The sequence below is a fragment of the Dermochelys coriacea genome, chromosome 6 (genome assembly GCF_009764565.3).
Source record: "Dermochelys coriacea isolate rDerCor1 chromosome 6, rDerCor1.pri.v4, whole genome shotgun sequence".
Lineage (NCBI taxonomy): Eukaryota > Metazoa > Chordata > Testudines > Dermochelyidae > Dermochelys > Dermochelys coriacea.
The window spans coordinates 85,825,212-85,851,040 of NC_050073.1; the positions used below are offsets into that span (position 1 = coordinate 85,825,212).

General features: G+C 50.8%; 1 protein-coding gene across 1 annotated transcript; it reads left to right on the forward strand.

Annotated features, from left to right (window-relative positions):
* The first annotated feature begins 819 nt into the window (after positions 1–819).
* Positions 820–19,857, forward strand: DLST (dihydrolipoamide S-succinyltransferase). The gene is made up of 15 exons (XM_038405529.2): positions 820–1,201; positions 6,392–6,425; positions 7,923–7,971; positions 9,135–9,190; positions 9,627–9,701; positions 10,762–10,817; positions 11,598–11,709; positions 12,496–12,651; positions 12,977–13,062; positions 13,893–13,990; positions 15,940–16,070; positions 16,719–16,792; positions 17,538–17,621; positions 18,662–18,829; positions 19,471–19,857. The coding sequence occupies exons 1-15, from the start codon at positions 1,133–1,135 to the stop codon at positions 19,603–19,605; spliced, it is 1,383 nt and encodes a 460-aa protein (XP_038261457.1). The 5' UTR covers positions 820–1,132; the 3' UTR covers positions 19,606–19,857.
* Positions 19,858–25,829: the final 5,972 nt, after the last annotated feature.

The window sequence follows — 25,829 nt, forward strand, 5'->3', positions numbered from 1 at the left end:
ACCTCATCAGGTTCCAATTTCTTGTCCTCATTTGAATGGCTCCTCTGCCCTTCCCCTATTCATCTCCCCCTTGACTCTGATTATGATCCCAGCCCCCTCTGCTCCACCAACCAGGCCCACCTTGTCCACCCGTCTGTCAGCTTCTCACACAGCAAGGCTCATTACTTACAGGCCACCCTCCCTGAGCTGATCCATCAGGCCCCTGCACTCCCCTCGATCAAACCCTCCTCCCATCCCGCTGCTCACACCAGCCTTGCGAGAACTCAGCAGGACAGGGATGACTGGGCTGGGTGGGGGAGGCTGGGTGGGGCACATTATCCATTCAGCCCCCCCGCACACACCCTGCAGGGGTCACTCCGCTTCCGTGCGTTCTTTGGAGCAGGGACCCTGTCTGTGCAGCACCCAGCACCCGTGATCCCGGCCTGAGCACGGCTCTGCCCATCACTGCGAGGCAACCAATAACAGGGCGGCCCAGCACCACCGCATGGGACCCCCGGGAGTGGTTCAGTCCCCATGCCCTTCATGTCTCCTCGGGGTGGTTCAATCCCCACGCTCCCCACATCGCCTCGGGGTGGTTCAGCCCCCACATCCCCCCTGTCCCCTCGGGGTGGTTCAGTCCCCACGCTCCCCACATCGCCTCGGGGTGGTTCAGCCCCCACATCCCCCCTGTCCCCTCGGGGTGGTTCAGTCCCCACGCTCCCCACATCGCCTCGGGGTGGTTCAGCCCCCACATCCCCACTGTCCCCTCGGGGTGGTTCAGTCCCCACGCTCCCCACATCGCCTCGGGGTGGTTCAGCCCCCACATCCCCCCTGTCCCCTCGGGGTGGTTCAGTCCCCACGCTCCCCACATCGCCTCGGGGTGGTTCAGCCCCCACATCCCCCATGTCCCCTCGGGGTGGTTCACGCCTCCCGCCATCCTCTTCTGCTCCCACAGCTTAGCCCCTCTGGTTCTGCCGCGCTCCCCATTTAGGGGAATTCAGTTTATCCTCCCTCCGGCCCTGTGGGTGGTACGATCCCCTCCCCCCCTCCGCACCCGCGGTTGGTCCGCCCCGGCCCGCTTCCGGCCTGCGCTGGGCCTGGTTCCGGTGTCCGCCCTCCGGCTCCTCCTGCCGTCGCTGCTGCCGCCGCCGCGATGCTGCTATTGTCCCGGTCCCGCTGTCTGAGCGGGGCGCTCGGCCGCTCGCTCTGCGCCCTCCGGCAGGTACCGCCCGGGGGGGCGCCCGGGGGGGCAGAGGGGTGGGCGGACAGACGGGCAGCAGCAGCAGCAGCCGCCCCAAGGGCACCGGGACGCGGTGTCACGCCCCCGTGCTGGGCCGTCTCCTGGAGAACCCCGGTGCCCGCTCCCCCGCCGGCATCCCGGCCCGCCCCCATCGGCCGCTCCCCCGTGGGGCCCCCACGGGCTTCCTGCCGTGCGCCCCGCCAGCCTCAGGGGAACGTGACCCACAAGCCCTCCCCGGCTGGGGCCCCTGCCAGGCTCACTACGGACAAGGAGCTGGCGGGGGAACAAGTCCCTCTTGGGGTCTGTCGGTGGACCGGCCTGGCGTGGGGAATGGTAGCTGGGGGAAGCCCTACGCCCCCGGGCCGTGTTCACTTGCCCGTCTAAAGCAGGAGTCGTGAATGGCCCGGGGTATCTGAGTGCGGGCCCATCAGGGTTGGCTGAGCATAGCCACAGGCCGCACCGTTTGGGCGAGCAGGGCCACGTCAACCCCAACCTGACAGGGAGTTGAGAGGGCAAATGCAGGGCAGGCTGACACTTCGCTGTGGCTCATATCGGGAGCAGGCAGCTGTGATAAGCTGTGAGTGCTGGAGGAGCCCTCCTGAGATGGAGTTACAGGGGCAGCCTCTTGTTCACAGGGGCAGTACCGCTGTCAGGCAGTCATCCTCCATGAAATAAATAGAAAGGCACAGCCCATGCAACCATAAATATTTTTGTAACTGTCTGATATCAGGATTTTTTTTTACACACTCATATCCTGCTCTCCTAATACATATTCCCTTTAGCACACAGGTTCCTCCCCTCCTTGTATCTGCTCTCTATCCAGCCGGTTTCTGTGTCTTGCCTCGGTATTGTTACTCCAGAGATGTTAGTAATTTCTACAGCACCTTAGGTGTTCCTAAAACTTTACAGGCACACAAAGACTGATCTCTGCTCCAAAAACAGTGTTGTGGGAAGATTTGTTATGGTAGGAGAAGTTGGCAAAATATAAGTGGAAGTGTAGCAGAAGACAAGGAGTGGGCAATTGTATACCACAGTAATGGGTGAGAAGTTAGGGCAGAGAGATGATGGTAAGGACAAGGCATTTGTACTTGATGCAGAATGAGCCAGGAAGTCAGTAGATGGGAGATGTGTTTGGGGTGAGAGATGATCAGAGCATTGGGCAAGGAACATAATTTTGGTTAGTGTGTTGAATATAGTGGAGAGGAGAGAGAGCCAGGGAGGTGGTGGTCATCCAGGCAAGAGAGAATAGGGTCATAGACATAGAATTTTGACATTGGGAGTAAGGAGGAAGAAGCATTTTTTGGAAATGCGGAGAGAGATGCGCCAAGATTTGATGGAAGTCTAATGGGAGGAGTGGAGGACAGAAGCCAAGGATGACCCTCAGGGCTGTTGGCTTGAGTGACTGGAGGATAGGGGAGTGGTCAGCAGGAATAGAGGAAGGGGAAAGAGAAATTTGGGTTTTGACATGAGGAAGAAAGCATGTGCGGGAAGAGGACTTGAAGAGACAAGCAACACTGTGGGGTTGGAGAAAAGAGAGATGAGTTGCCAGCATAGGAATCATGGGAGCATGCAAGTGGTGAGAGAGAGGAAGGAAAGAAAGGCATTGATCACTGCCACTTGGGCACAACAGTGAGGAGAACCACCACTTATCGAGTGGTTGAGCAGGTAGTGCCCCAGAAGCCCACAGAGGAGAGGGTCTTAAGAAAGATAGTGTAGTCTACAGCACTGAAGGCAGCAGAATTCAAGGTGAATGAGACCTTTGGATTCATCCAGAAAAAGGTCATAAATAAATCAGTGGAGAGGTTGGCAATTGCATGGACTGGGAGTTAGAGAACAGGTCAAGCTGCCAGTTTGGTAACAATATCTTCCATCTGCTCAGCATTACTGTCTGCATCTCATCTTAGCATCCGTCTTTTACTCTACCTAACTGATGCTATGTGTAATTACTGATTATTGAAACCAGTGAGTAAAGTGGAAGACCTCGGTGCGTCTTTTGTTTGCAGCAATGAGTTGTGCTGGCCCTGCCTGTTAGTGCAGCAACCATCTCCGCTGTAAGCAGCTTTTCCACCAGTTCCTATATGTGGGCTGCAGCCTTTTCCACAGGGCTGATTGCTGCTTCACTGGTTCCTCTCTTCTATGATCTCCCTGTCATGCTACTTCCAAAGCTGTCCAGCCCTTAGATTCAGTTTAATGCAAGTTCCACTTGGGGCCATGAAACTGGCTTTGCCTGGCGTGGTTCTGTTCTCTCAATGCTCTTATCTCAACTGGCTCTTGTTTCCAGGGTAGGAATAAGGAGACTGTAGAGGGAATTCTCAGACACACAGCATGCCCACACCCATCTTGAGGTTTATGTATTCCATAGAGTGGGGGTTCAAATGTGCTGTGATGGATGGCAGTTTCCTAAAGGGTAGGATGCAGGAGGTTATAATATAGGTGGGCCTCTGATGTCAAACTGGTTCCATCATATTGAACGGTCCTGAGAAGTTATGTGGAGGTAGGGAAAGATTAAATAAATTGGTAGCTTGGTCTGGGGAGGTATTAGTGGTTCACTCTTCCATATTAAGGCTGGCTCTCTTAAGAGACCCATTGTGCTAAGGTCAGCGTGTTAGACCTAAAGCTCTTGTTTCCTGTTCAGGCCCCTACTTTCCTGTGAAGGGTGTGCCAGCATTAGTTGTTCGGTCAGACATTAATGCCAAGTGTCCCTGAGAGTAGATTCGGTCCCAGCAGATTTATTCTGGAAATGGGATGTTGCCTGTTGTTAACTCCCCTGCCAAACACCCTCTATAGGCTGGGTGCTCTGGAACACCACCCCGAGGGGTAGACGCAAGAAAGCCCTAAGGAACACAGTGCAGTGTATACAGACCCTCAACATCTTGAATCAGGATGGCTTCCCACCTGTCTCCACACAATGCATGGTCAACCTGTAGAACTTGTTGCCAGGGGATATTGTGAAGGCCAAAACTATAATGGGGATGAAAAAAGAATTAGATAAGTTCATGGAGGATAGGTCCATCAGTGGCTATTGACAGAGATGGTCAGGGATGCAACCCCATGCTCTGGTGTCCCTAGCCTCTGACTGACAGAAGCTGGGACTAAATGACAGGGGATGGATCATTCGAGGATTGCCTGTTGTGTTCAATCCCACCTGGCATTGGCTACTGTCAGAAGACAAGATACTGGGCTAGATGGACCATTGGTCTGACCCAGAATGGCCGTTCTTATGTTCTCCCCTCACTATAAGGTCCTCTGCCTCTTCTCTTACATACGACTTCAGTTCTTTAGGGTAGGGAGGTCCAGCTACGCTAGAGCATTTTAGAATTTCCCTGGGCATAACAGCAGCTCTTATAACACACACAGACTCAGCTCCCATGGAAAGTACCATCTGTGGATTTTGTTTTTCACAATCACCCATTGTAGCATGAGCTTCCCAAAGTCTATGCTTGTAGTGAGCTGGATCCTAGTAATGCAGGGTCTCTGCAGGCACACATAGGAGTCTGGTGTTCCTACAGAATCTGAGACAACACAACCTGTTCCTTCACAAAAATACTGATGGGGATGCTAGGATTATCCCTACCATGAAGTATCCGAAGAGCGGCATTAGTAGGCAGAAGGGAGCTTGCTTTGCTCAGTATATTAGATATGTATATAAATGTTTAGGGAGCCATGTAACATGAGGCTGTAAATCCATAAGGGAGTACTCGTAACTAAACTGTGAAAGATGCAGAACTCCAGTCACCAAAACTCCAGACTGAGTTTCCTTGTATTACATTCTGCCAGTTTTTCACAGTATAAAATGTTCCATTTATATTCCATCTTCTATAAAGTGTCAATTCCTGTGGACTCTGATGCATCTGTAACATTTTATCAATCCTGGCAGTTTGTGTTATCTGATAGGTAAATATTTTCAGAAATATGTCTGTGAGACATAATGCCCACAAGTCAGTGCCCAATTATAGCTGATATCATGTGTCTTGCTGAGGTTGAAGGCAGGTTTCATCTACAAACTCTCCTCTCCCTCAGAAGTTGAGATTTAACTGAAATAGGATTCTTTCATTTCCTGCCTTGACTAATGAGAAGTGATGCTTTGTCATGTCCCATCCCAGAGCTGGCTCCATTTCAGTGGTCATAGAATCATAGAATCATAGAATATCAGGGTTGGAAGGGACCTCAGGAGATCATCTAGTCCAACCCCCTGCTCAAAGCAGGACCAATCCCCAATTTTTGCCCCAAATGGCCCCCTCAGGGATTGAACTCACAACCCTGGGTTTAGCAAGCTAATGCTCAAACCACTGAGCTATCCCTCCCCCCCCGTTGAAGTGATCCTTGTGTATAGATTCTAGGAGTTCTGGGGTGCTCCAGGTTGGAAGGTGCTATCTGAATATGAGTGTAGCTCACGAAAGCTTATGCTCAAATAAATTTGTTAGTCTCTAAGATGCCACAAATACTCCTTTTCTTTTTGCAAATATAGACTAACATGGCTGCTACTCTGAATACTTAGTAGGGCAGGGATCTTGTATAACAGCACCTTGAAATTTGTTTTTGTTTTTAAAATAAGGTTGACCTGAGTTAAGAAAATTTTTAATGAGTTCCTGGGGATTAAATGGAATGTTACAAAGTGAGAGATCCTGGCACCATTGAAGTCATTGGGAGTTTTGCCTTTGACTTCAATGGGGCCAGGATTTCACTAAAAAGGCTCCTTAACTAAAAATTAAAAAAAGGGACACCAAAAGTTGGAGCTGTTGAGGCTGTGGGAGCCAACAGTTTAGAGCTGCCACTTCTTGCAATTCTAACATCGCTACAAGTTGCCTTATTGTGCAATGGCAAATTTGAGGTGCATGGGGCTTTCAGGAGCCTGTTCCTTATTCACTGCCTATGGGTATCCATTTTCAGGGACACAACAGCAGGAGATGCAGGTGGAAGCCAAGGAATCTGAGTTTAATTTCTTGCTTCTCAGACCCTTTTCTATGGAAAACGATGTCAGAATATTTAAAAGATTCTCATAGACTAGAGTGTGCTGCAATGCCATAACATGCTCACATATTGGGACATGTGAACTGTCTCCCACCTATTGGTTCAGGTTATAGCCTGGAATCCTGGGGAAAACATAGTAACCTCGGGGCTGGTTCTTCCTGTTGTTTGCAAGCCTGATAGTGTCCCTCTTCTCTCTGACAGGGGAACTGTAATCTGGGGAGACGCTGTCTGTCCGGTGAGTCTTATACTTGGGATTAACAACCTGTATTTTATTTCATTTCCTTTCCTAACTGCATAGGCAAAGGGAAGAGAAACTAACCAGAGCTGCTGATAGAAATAAACTGGAGCTATCAGAGCCAAATATATCCTCAAAAATCATCATAAAGCCAGACAGTGGTTACAAATTAAATCAGAAGTGAAACAAGTTATGTGTTTCCACAGGTGACTGATGAGCTAGTATAAATGATAATCAGTCCATTCAACTAAATTGAAGATTCACAAAGGCAACAGAGAGATTGAATGTAACTCCTAAATAAGCTCATTGGAGATAATGGTGCTTGATTTTAAAGTTTACAGTACATTTTTTTTCAAAATCTAGTGTGAATTAGTTCCTCAGAGCTCTTCCTGAAGGCCTGAACTGGATCCCAAAGTGCTCTTGTTCTGGACTGCACAGTCCATGTCCACCCTTCCATTTTTCCAGTTCTGCTTTGACCAACAGTTAAACCTGCTCAACGTCTATAGTCATAAACCCCAAGCTTTTGATCTTTAAAGGAAATATGTATTTTAGCAGGGAACAGAATGCCAGAGTTGCAACTTACCTCTTCAGAACCATTTTCCAGTGAAATGATCTCTCCCTTCTGCACTTGCATAGCTCTGAGGAAATCAGTATGTTCTCAGATTGCTATGCCAAGTCTCCTTAATCTGATATCAGGCCAGAATCTTAATTACCCAGTATCTCGGGAGAGGCAAAGGTCAGAATTAGAAGTATATGATAAAGGTTGCTTAGTCTCCATCCTGAAACCAGAGAGTGTATGAATATGGTGGAGCCTACAGGGTTTAAGAAATGCTGAGAAATAATTCAGGAGGGAACAACCTTCCTCTCCAGTGCTTTTTCAGAAAGGAATTTTCTTTATGGGAGATTCTCCCTATCTTTGCTTCTCACAGGGCCACAGGCTTTCCTTTGGGTGCCTCTTGGGGATCAAGGGGCTCTTATCCTATCCTTATTTGGAGCCCCCTGTTTTAGCATTACCCGGGCAAGGTCCTTACCAGGGGGTATTTGGTTTGGTTTCTCTCTATAGTTGGCCATTTCCTAAATTCTTTGGCTTTGGGACATCTGCTGGTTTATATCCTGCCCTTCAAAAATGATCCAGTGGAGCTTAGATCCCAGAGCAGGAGTGTTTTTTTCTTTTGTTAGGAATCTAAATGAAAACAAAGCTTGCTGTTATGCTCTGACAGGCTCTGAGTGGGACAGCTGATGTAGAGGGGCCTCTGTACAGCCTCCAACTGCACTCTGTCCCAGCTGCAGCCCCACATTCAATCAGGATGGGCAGCAATGGCATGGGGCCTTCTTTAGGCTCTGTTAACATCTGAATAGATTCCACTGAGCATGCTTGGAAGGGTCTCTTTGAGTTGTTTCTAACCTTATAAACCCTCCTCTTTGTGGTGGGTATATGGCTGGGTAGCTGCCTATAGGATAATGAGGTTTTCAGTTGAAGTGGTTTCTACCTTGCAGGTGTATCTCGGAGCCAGGGGCTGGCTTACATCAACAGCAGCAAGCTTGTGTAAGTATCCATGGAAAAGCTAAGGCCTGCTGCAGCATGTCAAGGGGAGGAGCTGCTCTAGCCCTGGTATCTGGTGGTGTGTCTGCTCTAATTGTCATCAACTCCTCTGCACATCATAGGGGCTCAGGGCTAGTCTCAGGAAATTTGTGCTCTCTGGCTTTTATGGGCCAGGAATTGAGAATGTTACCTAAACGTGTGCAGGTTGGATCTGAATATTGGGACATGGAAGGGACAAGAATGAAGAGGTCAATGGTGAGGGGGAGAGGATAATTCATGTATCCACCTGATCATGTTCTCATTAATACTGTGCCTATCACTGTGGTATTTAGTGGTGGCCTCCCAGCAGGTATCTACTGGAAGCACAGTGAGACAGATTCTCCTTGAGGAGAAGTGGGATGGTTCTGGAGCAAGTAATGCGAGGGCAAAGTCTGCACTGCTGGGGTGGTCTTCATACTTCTCTCAGACATAGCATGCCTCCCTCCCCTGGGAGTCCACAGCATTACACACTGGGCCATGTGTGCTGAATTTGTGTGGCCCACTTTACAAGTATCTGTGGTAGTGCTAGAACCTGTTCACTCTTGCTTCCCAAACGTATTAGCTCTTGATGAGACTGATGCTTCTGCGGCATCTCTTTAGAGCACTTGGGATGTCTGGCTCTCCTTGAAGGGGGGTGACAGAAGTGTCTGACTGTGGCTGTCAGGCTTTCTATGCTAGTGTCATTCTTGAAGCACCCCTTGTAGTGCGGATGCTCCTAAATTGGAGACAAACAAATCACTATTGCACTAACCAAGGGTATGGGATTGGACTATTGGTCAGCTCTTTGGCAGATTCTGAAGCCCCAAGACTTCTGTCTGCTGATTTGTTTAACACAGCCATTACGGGGGTACATGCTTGGAATCAAATTCTGTACATGCCTGTTGTCCCTGGTAGAAGGCTGCTGAGTTTCCTTTGGGTGCCTAGGAGGGTTACTACAGCGTAAACCAATATGTAAATGTCCCTTGGAGCAACTGTGTATGCATCATCAGGGTAGCTGAGTGGCCTTCGGATCAAGTGGAGCAAACCAGTGTAAACTCTGCCCCTCATTCAGCTGTCCTTGGGAGGCCTGGGCTCACCACACCATAGGCCTTTTCATTCTGTGTTCATCTCTCTCTCTGTTTTTCCAGGGTAAACACCTCCAGTGTCTTCTCCGTCCGTTACTTCAGAATCACAGCAGTGTGCAGTAAGTAGCTAAGAACCAGGAACCAGTGGGGCTAATTGGTCTGCTCCCCTCTGACTGGAGTTCATGTGGCCCTGTGCCACAACTGAGCCAACCTTTCCACTCTTGATCTATGCCTGCTTCACTCTATCCTCCATGGGTGAGTGGTGGGGATTGGGTTTGTGCTTTCAGCCCTATTGTAGTGTGTGGCTTTCTTGTGTTGGGTATTTCTGTTACTGTGTGACTTCCTGTCCATGGGAGAGGCTCTTTTCTGTGTGGCTAGCTGTCAAAAAGTGTGGTGTTGCTCTTCTTCCTCACTTAATCTGACAATCACTGGATTGCCCTTTTCCAGGCAATTCTCAGTGTCCAAAATAGAAGGGTGTTTGAGTGTGTGCACTGAGCTCTGAATATGTGTGCCAGGCTGGCTCGCTCTCTCTCTCTTCCCCCCCTCCCCCCACAGGGGATGACGTGATTACAATTAACACACCGGCATTTGCAGAATCAGTCACAGAGGGAGATGTCAGGTGGGAGAAAGGTAAGAAGTTGCCCCATCCCTATTGACTTTGCATTGCTGTTGCATTTTTTCCATGCTTCCATGGGGCAGCCCTGGGCACAGTTTGTAGCTGGTTGGCTGAAGTTCTGCTTCTTAATGCCTTTCAGCCTGGGAAGGATGAGGCAGATAACTCATGTGTGATAACTACACTTTCCATGGGACAAAGAACTCTTGGCACAATCACTGCCTGTCTAAGGGCCACCCTGCCCACGGTGTAGAACAGGGGTGGGCAAACTACAGCCTGGGGGCCTCATCCAGCCCTTCAGATGTTTTAATCCGAGCCTCGAGTTCCTGCCGGGAAGCGGGATCTGGGGCTTGCCCCGCTCTGCGTGGCTCCCAGTAGCAGCAGCATGTCCCCCCTCCAGCTCCTACGTGTAGGGGCAGCCAGAGGGCTCTGGATGCTGCCACTTCCCCAAGCGCCACCCCCGCAGCTCCCAGTGGACGGCAGCTGCGGCCAGTGGGAGCTGCAGAGGCGGTGCCTGTGGAAAGGGTAGCACGCAGAGCCGCCTGGCTGCGCTTCTGCGTAGGATCCAGAGGGGGACATGCTGCTACTTCCAGGAGCTGATTGAGGTAAGTGCCTCCCAGAGCCTGCCCCCCGACTCTTTCCTGCTCCCCAACCTCCTGCCCCAGCCCTGATTCCCCCTCCCACCCTTCAAACTCCTCGATCCCACCCTCCAGCACCCCAGAGTCCACACCGTCAGCCGGAGCCCTTTCCCCCCAAATTCCCTGCCCCAGTCTGGAGCCCCTTCCCCAACTTCCAATTTCATGAGCATTTATGGCCCTTCATACAATTTCCATACCCAGATGTGGCCCTCGGGCTAAAAAGTTTGCCCACCTCTGGTGTAGAAGGATGAAACGGGAGAGAGATACCTGAACTAGGATCAGGAAGAACCTGAATGTGCAGTAGATTTCTTCAGCTTCACCTAGGAAAGGTCGTGCAAGTCTAGTGTGAAAATTCTGGATTATTGGGAGACTGGGCTGTGGGTTGGAAGGGGAGGCCAGAGCACAGCTCAATGCTCACAGTGGTTCTTATGTTGTTCAGCTGTTGGAGATACAGTGGCAGAGGACGAAGTGGTGTGTGAGATTGAAACAGACAAGGTAGGAGTGTTCTGTGCTGGTCCACTTCTGCTCCCTTTCCCAGGTCTGTGTTCTACAAGACTACAGGCCCTGCCTGTGCCCCTGGTCCTTTCACGGTTTAAAACCATCAGTTCTTTAGTATAAATACTGACTGTATCTTAAATTAGTGAAATCCTTGCTAGTTTCTCTTCTCTCTGGTCATTTGATGGTGCTGGTGCCTATCAGTGGGGGCTGCCATTTTACTGATACTTCCCATCAGGTATTCCAGTCTACATAGCAGGACTTAGGAAATCTGCTTTTATTTAAATACAGAAGAAATCAGAGACTGTGTAGGGTAAATTCAGATCTTAGAAAAATGGCTAGTTTAAGTGTGTCACTTTGGCTTTTAAATTACTTAGAATAATTTTTAAAAGAATTTTCCTCCGACTATTTTATTTTAAAGTGCTTGCTTGCCCCTAAATCCCTGGGAGCTGTGTTTCCTGTGTCATTGCCAGGAAGGAAGCTTGCTGTACTTCAGCCCCATTTCATGCTGTGCCCTTTGTAATGAGGCAGGTGGATCAGGCTTTTATGCTGCTGGCTTCTTTAAAGGCTCAAAATCGCAGCAGGTTTTTTTTTTTTTTTTAAAGGTGAGATGGTGCCTGTGCAAAAGGGGCAATGCAAAGCTCTGGTTCCCCTCGTGGTGTGAAATCTGGGACACAGGACAGCTCCCTTCATGCCCCCTGTTAGAGGCAAGGGTCTCCTACTTGGATATCTGTTCACTTTCAATGGCCAGGGGGGATTTCACTCCTCTCCATTTTGCAGACATCAGTGCAGGTTCCCTCCCCGTCAGCTGGTGTGATTGAAGCCCTTCTAGTACCTGATGGGGGGAAAGTGGAAGGAGGGACTCCTCTGTTCAAACTCAGGAAAAGTGGAGGTAAGTCAGGAACATGTATTAAGTCCAGAGTTTTCTGTCTTTGTCAGCTCCCTGGGGATGGACAGGGCAGGACGTGAGACATTAGAATCCCCTTAGCACTCCCCTACCCAAGAACTCATAACCAGCTCTCTTCGGTATTCCATCTCCTATGCAGTGATAAGACCCGTGCATTGGACAGGTAGTGTGTGAGAATGTGCAGTGACACTTTGAGATGCAAGTTGCATTGTGAAGGGGATAGATAGTATTGTGGGCATTCTCTGAAGTGATGTCCCCTCCTGGGTTCTCCAGTGGAGAGTGGAAATGGAGAAGGGCAACGGGAGTCCTGTGTTGTTTGTGCGTAGGCTGGAGATTAGTAGACTCTAGGTGGAAAGGAGAATAAATGGAGAAGAGAATACATTTATATGGTAAAGATCAGTCTCCTGCAGACGAAGTAGTAGTTACTGTCTCCCCTGTCTTTTTTAATACAAAACTAAGAACACTCAGTTAGGTTAAAAGAAGCAAATTTAAATAGGTTGAAAACAAATTTAAATAGGTTGAAATAGGGAACCTCTGAGCATTACTGTACCATAAATATTTGAGGCATCAGCTTCAGCCTGGGATCCCCTTAGTTGTTCCTGAGCTGAAAGGAGCATCCTCTAGTTTTTATAACACTGAAATGCACTCCGAGAACCGGAAGGGTGAATGTTAATAACCGGCCAGATGCGGGCAGGTGAGAGCCTGGACATGGCTGTCTCACATTCCAGACTGCACCTGCACTTACAATTATTATTCATTTCTGTCTTTCAGCTGCTCCCACCAAGGCCAAACCAGCAGTGGCCCCTCTTGCTGCAGCCCCTGCACCTGAGCCTGTGGTTGCTGCCGTTGCTCCCCCTGCAGAGCCAATCCCCACTACGATGCCTCCAGTGCCCCCTGTGTCAACACAGCCCATTGATACCAAACCTGGTGAGGCTGCAGCCTTGTTCAGTCCTCTTTTTGCAAACCCTGCCTTTCAGTGGGAGAAGAAATAAAGTTGAGGGCAGCAAAGCAATCTTGAAGTTTGAGATGGAAGCTTCTCTACTTTGCTGCCCTGTATGCTCTAGGCCTGAGATCTCCAGACAGCCTGGAGCCTGCCCGCCTCATAATCATAGGCCATGGTTCACTGCTTACATATCCTGTTCATTGAACACGGGGCTTGGAGGGGCCTATAATCAAGGCCCCTGTTATTGGCAGGGGCCTGGCTAACCCTGTTTTAAGATCCCATCTTGACATGTGTATTCTCTGCTCTCAGTGTCTGCGGTGAAGCCGACTGCAGCTCCAGTGGCAGCTCCTGGTGTGGAGCCAGGGGCCAGCAAAGGTGCCAGATCAGAACATAGGGTAAGGTTCAAGGGACCAGGGCTTCTCAAAATGCCTTCATTGCTGGGTAACAGAGGCGAGGACCTTTCTCTGGAGTAAACCTTGAGGAGCCTGTCTAAACTGTGTGGGTAAGATCATGCCCAGGTGCATTGGGAGGAGAATGTTCACACACAGATCAGTTAAGGGTTGTAGTGGCTGGGGAAATGCTCTGGCCCAGTTGCTCTGTAGGGGCTAGGCAGTTTTGAGGGTGAGGTTAAAGAAGGGCCTGCTCTCAACTACCTTGGGGTCAAGGGCTTCTAGACAGGAAAAGGGAATATCAGGATATGATGTGTCGCTACTAGGTAATGGCTGGTTTTGTGCTGCCCACATGTCCTCGGCAGAGATCAGGCAATGCTGCTGCTGCCAGGGCCGTAGGTGTGAAACCTCAAGGGAATGTGGCCGAGCTGCCCACACAATAATGTCTCAGGACAGTCTGTGGCTTTCTCTGCAGGCTACTGTTCTCATACTAGCCCACCCACCAGTTCTGCTTCTGGAACTTTCCCTTCAGCAAAGCTTCAGGGGGGCACAGATCTGTGCCACATTCTGCCTTTGTCATGATTCAGTTCTGTTTTTCAATCAAACCATTTCCTGAGTTAGGAAGCCTCTCTAGTGACCTTGTGGCAGTTCTCTGGGCCCACTGAACTGTAGGTAATGGGTCCACCTCACGCTGTCCAGAGTGATCAAGTAAACAGCTCAGCCCAAGGCACAGGCTGCTAATCATCAGGAGGGAAGACTGAGGGCCCTGTGGTTTTCCTCTGCCATCTCCCCTTTCTATTAACCCTGTGGCTGCTCTGCTGTCTCTTCAATTTCAGGTGAAAATGAACAGGATGCGTCAGCGCATTGCTCAGCGCCTGAAAGAGGCTCAAAATACATGTGCCATGCTGACCACCTTCAATGAGATTGATATGAGGTGAGGACATGCTCTCCCCTCTGCCCAGCAAGGTGAGGCCTCCCCTCATTGCAACCAAACCAGCAGCAAGGACCTCGCTGGTCACGCTTTTTGGGCAGGCTGGGGCAATGTTACTTTGGGGCTCCTGTGGTCAGGTTTCTCATTGCACTCATCTGGGCAGGTTTCTCCAGGCCATCCTGATGTCCCAGGATGAGGTGTGTAGTTCACTCAAGGTCCTTGGGACTCCATGGGGTCTTTTCTGTGAAGTTCTTGGTTGAGGTAGTGCTGAGCTGGAAAAGCTGGAGCAGCTTGTGTTCTGGCGACATGAAGACTGTCTCCTGCTTCCTCTTAACCCTTAAGGTGACTGTTGGGGAGACTGGAATGTGAGTCACCACAGGACAGGTAAGGTCCAAGTAGCTCACCCTACAGGTGTGGGCATCCCCCCAGCTGTGCACGTCGCAGAGAGCAGATCTGGCAGTCTTGTGGAGCAGCTTTCCAAGATGGTCAGCATCCCTTCCCTATCTCTTTCAGTCAGTGGGGATTCTCTTGACTTGCACCAACTGCTCATGGGCCAACCACACTAATGGGCTTGGAGGGTGGGCAGCTTAGATTTCAGTGCATTAAGGAAAATTGTGCCCAAATTGAATTGCCCTGTGAAATCCTACTCTGCTTCTTAAGACAAAACATGTAAATATTTGGGGCTCAGAACGATAAGGTTGGCAAAATAGTCTTGATTGGAGGGGAAGTGCTGCAGCTTTATCTCCTCTTCGAGGCTAATCGAGGTGTCGCTTTACGCTAGCCTCGGGCTCTTGTTGCAGCCAGTAATCTGGTTTGGATTGATTGCCCTTCTAGCTGTATGCCCTGCTGCCGACTCACAAGGGCCTACACTGAGGCCTCCTGCTCCCCACTGGGGCTCAGCGTCTGAAAGGAGGAAGCCATAATGAGCCAGTTTTTGAGCAAACCTCCTCCTCACTTCTACAGCCCTTGTGTCTTGGGAGGCGCTAATGACTTTGGGCAGTAATCCTAGCCCTAAACAAGGTTAGGTGCAGGAAAACAAACATTCTAATCCCATTGAGCCCCCACCCCCACCTCCTGCTAAAACTGCCTCTTCAAAGACACATGGTCTGTGGAGGGGGCAGGGCAGGGGGTACGATTCCAAAGTATCTGGTCTTAGCCCAGAAAGGGCAGAGCTGAGGCTATGCTGCTCAGTGCAGTTTGTGTAACTGGTCTGTATTCCAGTTAATGGGAGTGAGGGGACTAGCTATTTCCATGATGGGTAGAGCAGACACTGTGCTCAGTGCTCAGGCCATCTCTGTGGCATTTTGGGAAGGCCTCTTGCTGGGGGAATCAAAATCTCATGTACCTACAGCCTGTCAGCACCGAGCAAGAGGGCCAGATCTTGGAGCAGCAACATGTGAGCTAAGGCCCCAGAAACCAGCACTGAAGCTCCTTTTTTTTCCTGCTTCATTGCTGAGTCTTCTCTGTCCTTTCACCCTTGGCACTCCCATCCCCACAGTGTTTTCAGGGCAGCCCCTGGAGAATGAGCACACAGTTCACCTGTAACTGCTACCCAAAGCACCAGATGCTGGATAGTGGTTGTGATGCCAGAGACTCGATTCTCTGTAGCACCAGCCCTGGAGCTCTTGACAGAGCTGGGGCACAGCACATTCCTGCCAGGCAGTGCATCCTTGGAACTACAGCAGAGCTACGCCGCTTTGTCTGGTTTTGTTGGATTTGTGGCTCTGGAGGGATTCCTAAAGCATCTTCTCTGACAGCAATCTTGAAACAAGCTAAAAGTTGCCCAGTCTGTTACTTGGGGCAGAATTTTTCAGCAGCTTTGGGATAGAACATTTGTTGTTGCAGGTTTGTTGACACAGGAAATCTCAGTTATGGAAGAAGTGAGTAATCTCTTTTCCCCTTCAGCCCTCCATTCCTGGTGGTAATGGTTGTCTGGTTCTTTTTTCCCCCAGTAACATCCAGGAGATGAGAGCCCGGCACAGAGATTCCTTCCAGAAGAAGCACAACCTGAAACTAGGCTTTATGTCAGCCTTTGTGAAAGCTTCAGCCTTTGCCTTGCAGGAGCAGCCCATCGTGAATGCGGGTGAGTGTAGAGACAAGGGGCTTCCTGAAGCATGTGGCTAAGCCTATAGGGAGCTAAAGGCTCCAGAGATCCACATCCCCACATGTGAAAGATAGGGAAGAGGGAGAGGCTGTGAATACCTCTGGGCTGTAATTAGTCTAGGTGGTTTCACTTATGCAGGTAGGAGATAGCATGCTGGGAAGGCCCCTTCACAGTGACTCAGGCAGGAGCTTTCACGACTGATGGGGTGGGTGCCGTGTATAGTAAGGTGCATCCCAACCCAGCGGTGCTCATTGGTAGAGGACATATCCTACTATATTTCACTGGAATGGCTATTGTGTGGGGAGGGCAGGCCCTTAAGAGGTGTCTCCTAGGGGATCAGTTGTGCCTATGAAGGGAGAGGAACACATGGGGGAGGTTGGATGTCCCAGGGGAGCAAGCTGATCCTAGCCAGCTCCCCCTCTCTCCAGCCATCTTTACCTCTGTGCTGGTGCTTCCCTGAAGAGGCAGTGGGGCTTAACTGTCCCCTGGCACTACATTTAAAAGCATCAAAGTGAGAGATGAGCAAGTTGTTGTTGGTGTGTGACTACGTCCGGGCCTTCATGACTGCAGAGCCCTGGCTCTTGGGCTTTCTCTGTGTAACTCTGTCTGTTTTCCTCTCTCTCCTAGTGATTGATGACACAACCAAAGAGATGGTGTACAGGGACTATGTGGATATCAGTGTTGCAGTGGCAACTCCCAGGGTATGCCCTGTGGGCTCTTTACCTGGCCCAGACTGCAGCCCCAGTTCTTCAGGGGAGATACAGTTAGCTCAGCAAATGGAGCTATGGCAGTCTAGGATGGCAAAAGCTACTCACGTGAAACTCCGATGTCCAACACATCTGGTCCTGCAGCAAGAGAGCCTCTAGCCTCTGGCCCAGCTGGCAGGGGACAAGGCCACCACAGCTCTTATGGGTTATTGGGAAAGTCCAAGTTGGTGGCCCTGTCGTGGGCTCACTGATATGAGCACACCTGGGAGTGGGGGAAGTGGTGTGTCCTGGCTTCATGTTTAGAGACCAACCTTCAACCCACACAGCAGTGCAGATAGTTGCCTGCCCTGCTATACTGAACCGCTGCATCTGTAAACCCTGGACAACACCCAGGTGGACACTGCCACTTCAGACCTAGTTGGCCCTGAGAAGGGGTGCTGCATGCATCCAAGGAGGGAGGAGAGGAGTCACTCCCCAGGTCGGATGGTTGATCTGCTGTCTCTAGTTTGGGAGGTAGAATGTTGCCTGACATTGAAGTTCTGGATTTGTGATGGGAGGAAGAGTAAATGACGTGCTCTGCTCTTCATGTTCCCATCTCTCCTGTACAGAAGGGCAGGAGGTTGAGTGTACTCCAGTGGTAACTTGCTTTACCTGACACCAGGTTCCCCATGTCTTTGTGCTCAGATGCACCTGTTTGCTGCTACATTTGACTCTGACTGGGCTTTTTGCTCCCTCACAGGGTCTCGTGGTCCCTGTCATCAGGAATGTAGAAACTATGAACTTTGCTGACATAGAGCGAACCATCAACGAGCTAGGGGAGAAGGTAAGAGGAGATGGGACTGTAGGGAGTGTGCTGGCCATGGCTTTCTGAGAGGGGCGCAGAAGGGAAGAAATGAGCAGCCAGCTCAATCCGTGGCAGAAGCAGCATTGATTTCTGACAGGGACTGCTGGCTGTGCACAAGTGGGTTCACTCTGTGTGAGGGTTCACCTTTGGCCCTTCTAACTTGCTGCTTATCTTTAGGCATCTTCTGTGCATTGTACTAGCTGCCAGCCCTACCTGTGACCTCTTCTTATGGGACACATCCCTCTAAGTCTTTCCCTTTTAACTGAGACTCCCAAGCATGCTTAGGCTCTTGCTAGCCCCCTGCTCCCATTACCTCTCCTTAAGATCAAAGCTTGTTTACCTCTTTGGAGGCAGGTAATTCCCCAGTTGACAGGATTATTGGAAATCAAGGCAAGAGAATCCTATTACAAATCAAGTGGTGGAACTCAGTGAAAGTAAGGGATAAACCTTGTAAGTGCTCCTACTAGAGGAAGAAGACAATAACCTGCTCCTAACTTTAGTGATTGTCAGTCCCTTGTGGTCTATCAGTCGTGCCGTGTCTCTGATTCAGCTGATCGGCAGATGGACCCCTGATTAGCTGAGACATGGAGCTGTTCAAACCTTGGGACTATATTGAAAGTTCCAGTACAGTTCAGTGCCTCTGCTGCACACTGGTGTACTACCACTGGCTTATGAACTTGTCACTGCCTCTCAATCTGCATTCTCCCCTCCTCTCTACCCGTGTGACTGTCTTTCCTGGCTGAGGTGGTGTCAGCATCTCGCTAAACCATAATGTTAAAGCGACAGAGCCCATATTTGAAAGTAACCCCATCTAAACATTTACACTAGCAAATCTGAACTGGCAAGTGAAGTTCTTTCCATCACCTGTTGCTTGTGGGGAGTTTTCAGAAGAGGTCACACCCTACGAATGTAATGAGTGAGGAGCAAGTACCTCCAGTTTCTGTCTCCTTGCTCCTCTTTGGTGTCCTGGGTGCCTTCAGTTTGAGCTGCTTTCTAAGATCCTGTTCTTCTTGTTTCAGGCCCGAAAGAATGAGCTGGCTATTGAGGACATGGATGGGGGCACCTTCACAATCAGCAATGGAGGGGTCTTTGGGTCCCTCTTTGGGACACCCATCATCAACCCTCCCCAGTCTGCCATACTGGGCATGCATGGCATCTTTGACAGGCCTGTTGCTGTTGGAGGCAAAGTACGTGCAGCTGCATGGAAGGCTCCAAAGGGCTGTATTCAGTGTAGTTAAATGGGCAGAGGTGAGGGATTCAGCAGCAGAGGGGACCCTGGTCGTAGCTGCACCAGATGGGGTGGAGGAAGCCCTCCTAGAAGGCTTTCCTCTTGCACAGTTACTTACTGGGAAGAACACAGTGGGACCTGTAAAGGATTCTAAGCAGTCTGTGTTAGCGATAGGACCAGTTCGTGGTGTTGGGGACCAGACAAGCCCTCACCCCTCCACGCTGGGGCAGTGGGTAGCAATGCAGAATGCAGTGGCTGGCAAAGGGATTTCCTGGATCCCCTTAATGCTGTTGGAGAGGGTGCCTTCAGTCTCCATACTAGACATTAGCTCCCCTCCTGAAAGGCATACCCTGGTACCTGGCAAAACCCCACCCAGAGCTTGTGCTTAGTGCATGACTGAAGGAAGGTGCGGAGCTAAGCTCTGTCAGCCTGCTATTGTCTCTTCTCTCCTGGAGAAGCATATACCTTGCTGAGCAGGTGATCTTGCTACACCCCCTCCCTATCATGCAGGGCAGGAACAGCTGGGTCTTTCTCAAGTGGGATGGAAGCCTGTACAGGAGAGGCAGGGCTAAGCTCATGTGCTCCATTTCTCCTCCTCAGGTCGAGGTGCGGCCCATGATGTATGTGGCGCTGACGTACGATCACCGGCTGATTGATGGCAGAGAGGCAGTGACTTTCCTGCGCAAGATCAAGGCTGTGGTGGAGGATCCCCGCGTGATGCTGCTGGACCTCTAGAGCACAGCCTCAACCCCATACACCCCAACCAGGGCAGGGATGCAGCACCAGCAGGGGTAATATAGGGCATTCAGGAACCAGCAGGAGTTCATTCCAGTCTCCTCCCCACCCCTGTGTCAGGAGGGGTCTTGGAGGGAACCCTGGAGTTAGCTCCTACCTCCTTTCCTGTTCTCTTGAGAAATGGTTCAGTTTCTCCCTTGGGCTGTTATCCATTGGGCAAACTACCAAATGGCATGGGCTCTCCAGAACCTCTTGTATGTAGAACCATGGGCTCTCCAGAACCTCTATGTAGCTTCTTTCTCGCCTTCCCCTCCTTCCCCATGCACCTGAGCGCGCCTCACCTCCAGCAGAAGCTGCCTGCTACTGCGCTATGGTGCCCTTCCCCAGCAGCTCCTGGGCCAGTTCAAGTTTACTTCCAGCACTGGGAGGGAGGGAGGGAAAGGCCCTTGTGTGTCCCTGCCACTTGAAAACCCCCCACTCTCATCCACCCCACAAAGCCAGCCTGACATCCCTGGGGTGACTTCGTAGCAGTGTTTGATCGCACCCCTGCACTCCCCCCTGTTCTGGTGATCTCAGGGGCATGGACACTGCAAGGGCTGTCTGCCTCCCCTGCTGTCTCCTGCTCCTCAAACTAGCAGCTGAGGGGCATCCATTAGAATTCAGGCACCTGTTTCCCTCCCTTCCCTGGCAGGAAGGCAGAAATAGCCCCTCCCACCCTCTCCTCTGTTGAGGTTTGCTTCATTTTCTCTGGCCTGGTCTACATGGCGTGAATGTCTGATGTCTGGAAGGGCAGGGTCAGCAACCTCCACCAGGGGAGGCAGCTCCATTCCCGGCTGGACCCTAGTGGCCACCCCTGGGCTGGGGCCACCCCTGGGCTTAGGCCACTACCTGTCAGCAGTTAGGATAAGAAATACTCCCCTGCAGCTGCCTTTGATTTACAGCCCAGTGTTGGTGCGTGAAACCATCAGCTTCCTGTCTGCAATGGCCTGGCCTGCCCCCTGCTGTGAGACAGCTAGGCAAAGGGCCCCTGCATCCAGGCTGCTGGTGTGTGGGGGCATATCCTTAGTACATATTGTGCACACGTAGCGGTGAGCGAGGGCTCTTGGAGTCCCTGCCGGGTCTATTACTCTCACCCCCTACACAACTTGTAATTAAAGTATTTAACGCAATGGGTTTTAAAGACATAAACCAGGGAAATGATTTAACGGTGGCGTGTAGCGGGGTGGGGAAGGGGAGCAGGAGTGTGTGCATGCTGGAGGTGGGTTTTGAATCTGTGTCCCTGACTTGGTGCAAGAAACTAGCTGGAAGCACCATGGGAAGAGTAGTCCCCACTGAGGGGAATCTGGTGCTGGGCCCTGCACCAGGGCATTTGCCACCACCGTGATGATGGAAGTTGAGGCAAGATTTTTCTGACTGCATTCTCTGCACCAGGTCCCTCTTATGGCCTTTTTTTGTCAAGGGAATAAATTCATTAACTCTGCAAGCCTGTTTTTGTCTAAGGGCTTAGATAGGTTGGGGGGAGGGGTATATAGCTTAGAGTGGCCGCCTCAGCTGGCTCCCTCACTCGTCATGTAGTGACGATCACCGGGTCAGATGTGCAGCTCTATTTGCCTCTGTAGCAGCGTCAACTCTTGTTTCTCATCATGCCATGGGCATTAGCTTGACTATCTTTGCAGCTGTGGCAGGTTCAGAGCTTTGCCTGTTGTCTCTGCTATGGGAATGAGAAACACAGGTGCTTGTTTGGTTCCATGATTGACTATTAGGGGTCCAAGACCCCTATTTAGTCAAACACCAACTAGACAGGAACTTGCAGGGGGTTATGGTTGCAGTGTCATTTTAGGTTGCAAATGCAGAGGTCTAATGTAAGAGGGATTATCCCTTTCCTACTCTGTGGCACTGGGACCACTGCAGGTAGAAAACTGATGATTCTGACAGCCCAATAATTGCCGGATATTGACAAATGATGGCCATGCAGAGCAGGGTCTTCAAAGCAATGAGGGAGCTGGAGCTATTGGCTTTTGGGGAAAGACCGAAAAGTGAAGCTCTAGCATGGCGGTGCCATTAATTTGCTCTTTTCAGGGCGCTCTCACTGAGCGGGTAGAGGAACATTTAGGTTTGCAGAGGAAGGTAGAATGAAAGTTAAAAGAATAAAATGAAGAAATTAAAACCAGAAGCTGAATCTCAGACATGACAGTCTGCCTTGGTGTGACATTATCACCCAAGGGAGAAGCCCTAGCCCTCAGAACATTCGCAAACAGCTCCTGGCCATGGATTGCATCAGCCCTTGCTGGAGGGTGCTGGATAGATCCCAAGCAGTTGCTTTTACTTGCCCATTTCACAGCTATGAGCATAGAAGAGCCTCTTCTTCTAAAGTTTTCAGAGTAGCAGCCGTGTTAGTCTGTATTCTCAAAAAGAAAAGGAGTACTTGTGGCACCTTAGAGACTAACAAATTTATTTGAGCATAAGCTTTCGTGAGCTACAGCTCACTTCATCGGATGCATTAAATTGTATCTACAGCAATGGCACTAAGGAGAGGGAATAAGCTCCTGGCTGTAGCTAAAAGCTCTCTGTGCTGCCGGGTCCTGTGAGTCAAGCCTGCTTTCTTTGGTGATGGACTCTGGCTTGTGCAGACTCAAGAAAGCCCATGTTCATTTGGAAAAATAGCCATGAGGTACAAAATATTTCTCCTTGTACATAAAGAAAGAAGAAGCCATTGTGCTCTTGAATGGCTGCACGGAGAGCTGCTGTGGAACTGAACTGCCCACCTGGTTATGTTATAAAACATGTCCAATATCACAAGCCTACTGCACGCACAGAGTTCAAAATACAAAAGGCAAACCCTACTTGTGTAGCTGAATCCTGGGAAAAGATAAGCCCTGGGCTGGACTGGGCTGGGCTGGGCTGGAGGTTCAGTAAAGCCTTTGGACCAAGTGGAGAGCGAGTTCTAAAGGTACTCCTCCCTCCCCCAAGTCGTAAAACCTCAGAGCTGTGAGCTTGCCTGTTAGCTAATCTCATCTGCTCCTGTGATGGGTCAGAAATGTCTCCCAACTGCACACAGAAAAGTCTATTTCCTGGCAAAAAGAAAAGGTGTACTTGTGGCACCTTAGAAACTAACAAATTTATTTGAGCATAAGCTTTCGTAAGCTACAGCTCACTTCATCGGATGCATTTCCGATGAAGTGAGCTGTAGCTTACGAAAGCTTATGCTCAAATAAATTTGTTAGTCTCTAAGGTGCCACAAGTACTCCTTTTCTTTTTGCGAATACAGCCTAACACGGCTGCTACTCTGAAATCTATTTCCTGGCAGTAAGCAAACCTACTTTGCAGCTGTTGGAGCTTGGCCAAGGTCTCAGAGCAAAGGCCCATGCAGCATGCTCTGTACTAATCTTAAAATGCCACAGGGGTAAGAGCTGAATTGGCACAAAAGGGTCACAGATGTCTAACCAATTGTGCTTAATAGCTGCAAGGAGGCACCTTTGCCTACACTGTGAGCAGATGTGGCCAGTATCGCCTCTAAACTCTAAGGCTTGTGGGTGGAAGGAGGATGAATCTCACGGCTGGAGGTTAAAGTTTTCCTGTTTTACGCTTGTGCTCCACTCCCCTCATTTATGGTGTCACCTGTCTCTTTGCCAAATAAAGCCTGATCCCAGTATCAGCCAGGACAGGGCAAGTGAAAACTACAGCAGCTGTGGCTAATGCAAATACAACAAAGCAGAGTGGTATTAGCATTTCTGTCCACGTACAGTATACCTTTAACATGTATCAGATACTGGCACAGAAACCAGCTCCTCGGCTGAGGGGGAAAAGCTGTGAGGAAATAGCCTCATCAGACAAAACCGCTTCCAGAGACCATGTCTTGCCCCAACCCCCTGTTAGCTCTGACTCCCAAAGTGGGGCTTTTATAGTTACAGATGGTGCCCAACCAGCCCAGTTCCCTTGTGTTCAGAGGTGGCTGCTCAAGTAAAATATGGCCCATGTGATGAAAAAGTTGGAGGCCAGCTGCTCTAGCTTGTCTGCCAAGCAGGTGCTCTTGTGCACATGGATGCAGAAGGGCTGCCCTCCTGAGGTTGCAAGAAGCACTTTGAGTGCTGGTGGTCAGGTAGAGGGGCTGGCTTCCTTTTGCACTGGTCCTTTTCACCCTCTTTCCCAGCTCCTTTCCTGCTCCAAGGCATGGTGCTCTGCTAGTGACACTGCTCACTGTGATGGCAATGCAGCCCCACAGAACTGGCCAGCTACTGGGTGAGCATCGAGCCTTGTGGGCGGGAGAAATCTGTGCTAGACAGGCAGACACATGCATCCTCCGTCTCCTTAGCATCCCCCTCCCCACCCCCAGGCCTGTGTGTCCCACATGCTGGCCAAAAGGACAAGCCAGGAGAGGCAGTTACTAAGTTTCATTTCTTGCTCTTGAGTGGACGCTTCCCCAGCCATCCAGCTCGCTGACTAGGGGCAATCCATGAGGAGCTGGGAGCAGGGGGACGGCCTGAGCTAGGCAGAAGCTAGAACCAGTCCCTTCCACGTCTGTGAGGGGGTTTGGGGATAGCCTTTCTTTGCCAGACAGGTAAGGGGAGCCTAGCTGCAATGCAGCTTCACTGGCACCTCCACTGATTTCCCTGCCATCTGCACCAGCTCCCCGCTGCTCCAGCCTGCAGTCCCCTTGGGGGACAGGGCTTGAAAACATAAACCCCCTGCAGCATGGCTGTGAGGGCCTTAGGATAAGCTGCACACAGTCCATTAGCATTCTGCTGCTACTGGCCCTTCCATTAGCTAGGCAGCGCCCGAGAGCCAAGCAAAGAGCCTCTCGTGGCAGCCACTTTGCGAGCCAAGTGCCATGTCTTCAGAATATGCAACAGCAGGAGGCCTGGTGTGGGCTCATCAGAGGGGAATGTACAGCTCTTTGGCTGCCACGAGAGTGATGAAAGAGGAAATGAGCCAATGGCTCCCCCACAGGGCTGGCCTTACCATGAGACGAACTGAGGCGGCCGCCTTAGGTGCCAGACTGTGCGGGGGGCGCCACTAGGACCCAGAGTTTCAAAGTTTTGGCCCAAGCGAGGGGGAATGGGGGTGTCATTTGAGCTCCCCACCTCGGGTGCCAAAATGTTGTGGGCTGGCCCCGCTCCCCCACCCTCTTCTCAGCCACCACACCAGCAGCTGTTTACTTTAGAAAGGCCCATTCCACTCCCAGCTATCCACTCCCACGCCATGTGTCTCTGTGAATGGGATTCATTCTCCCCTGGGGTTTAGGAACCTCCCTCTGCTTCCAGCTAAGGAGAGTGCAGGAGACGCTGCCATGCCACAGAAGCTGTTGGGGAGTTCCTGGGCAGGAGTTCCAGCTCCAGGTGGGGCAAGAACAAGCGAGGCAAAGGCGGCACCTGGCAACTTAGTCCCTTTACCAGACCCTCCCACCTGCTCCTAGCTCCCTACTGGGCCTAGCCCACCTCTGCATCTGGCCCTCGCTTACTGGGCCAAGGACTGGAATAGCAGCAGGGCTGCTGTAGTGCAGGCTTGAGCTGCCAGAGGTCAGGGAACAGTCCCTGCCTTCCCCCCCTCCTTGCCTTCCTCTCTCCTTGCACTGCATTTACAGAGCAGTTTAAGACTCTAGCTGGTTAATGCCTTGTCTGCTCCTGCCACTTGGCCAGTTTCTCAGAAATTAAACATCATCTGCAGGCCCTGCCCCAGCCATTTGTTCCACAGTGAGTCACCCTCACCCTCCAGCCTCTTCCTGTCCACAGCCTTAGCGCCCAGGAGACGGAGTACTGGTTGCAAGTACAGAAACATCTCCCTGAAAGTAGAACTCAGAAGGTGCTGAGGTTGCAGTAGCAGGTGTGGGCTGAGGGTACAGAGCAGGCAGAAGGAAGTGGTGGAAGGAAATGCCTCCAGGAGGGGAATGAAGGGGGTTCAGTGTGCTGCTGCTGTTCTGCAAGGGACAAAAGAGCCATAGCCACACAGTCTTACTGAGACAGAAAACAGGAGCACAGAATCCCTTCTACCAACATCTGAAAACCAAGAAGGGAGCAAGGCAGCTTAGGAAACCCCAGACAGTGGGTTGTAATTATTAAATAGACCTAAATAGAATCTTCTAAGTCCTATCCCTTGACCTTGAAGCATGGCCTGTAGGGGATGGGAGGTTGCCCCAGCCTGGTCATGGGGATCTTCTGCTCTCATGTGTGATTTGGGGGGTGGTCTCAGGCTAGAGTCCCCTCTGAAACTGGAGCCTGACCCTGGCC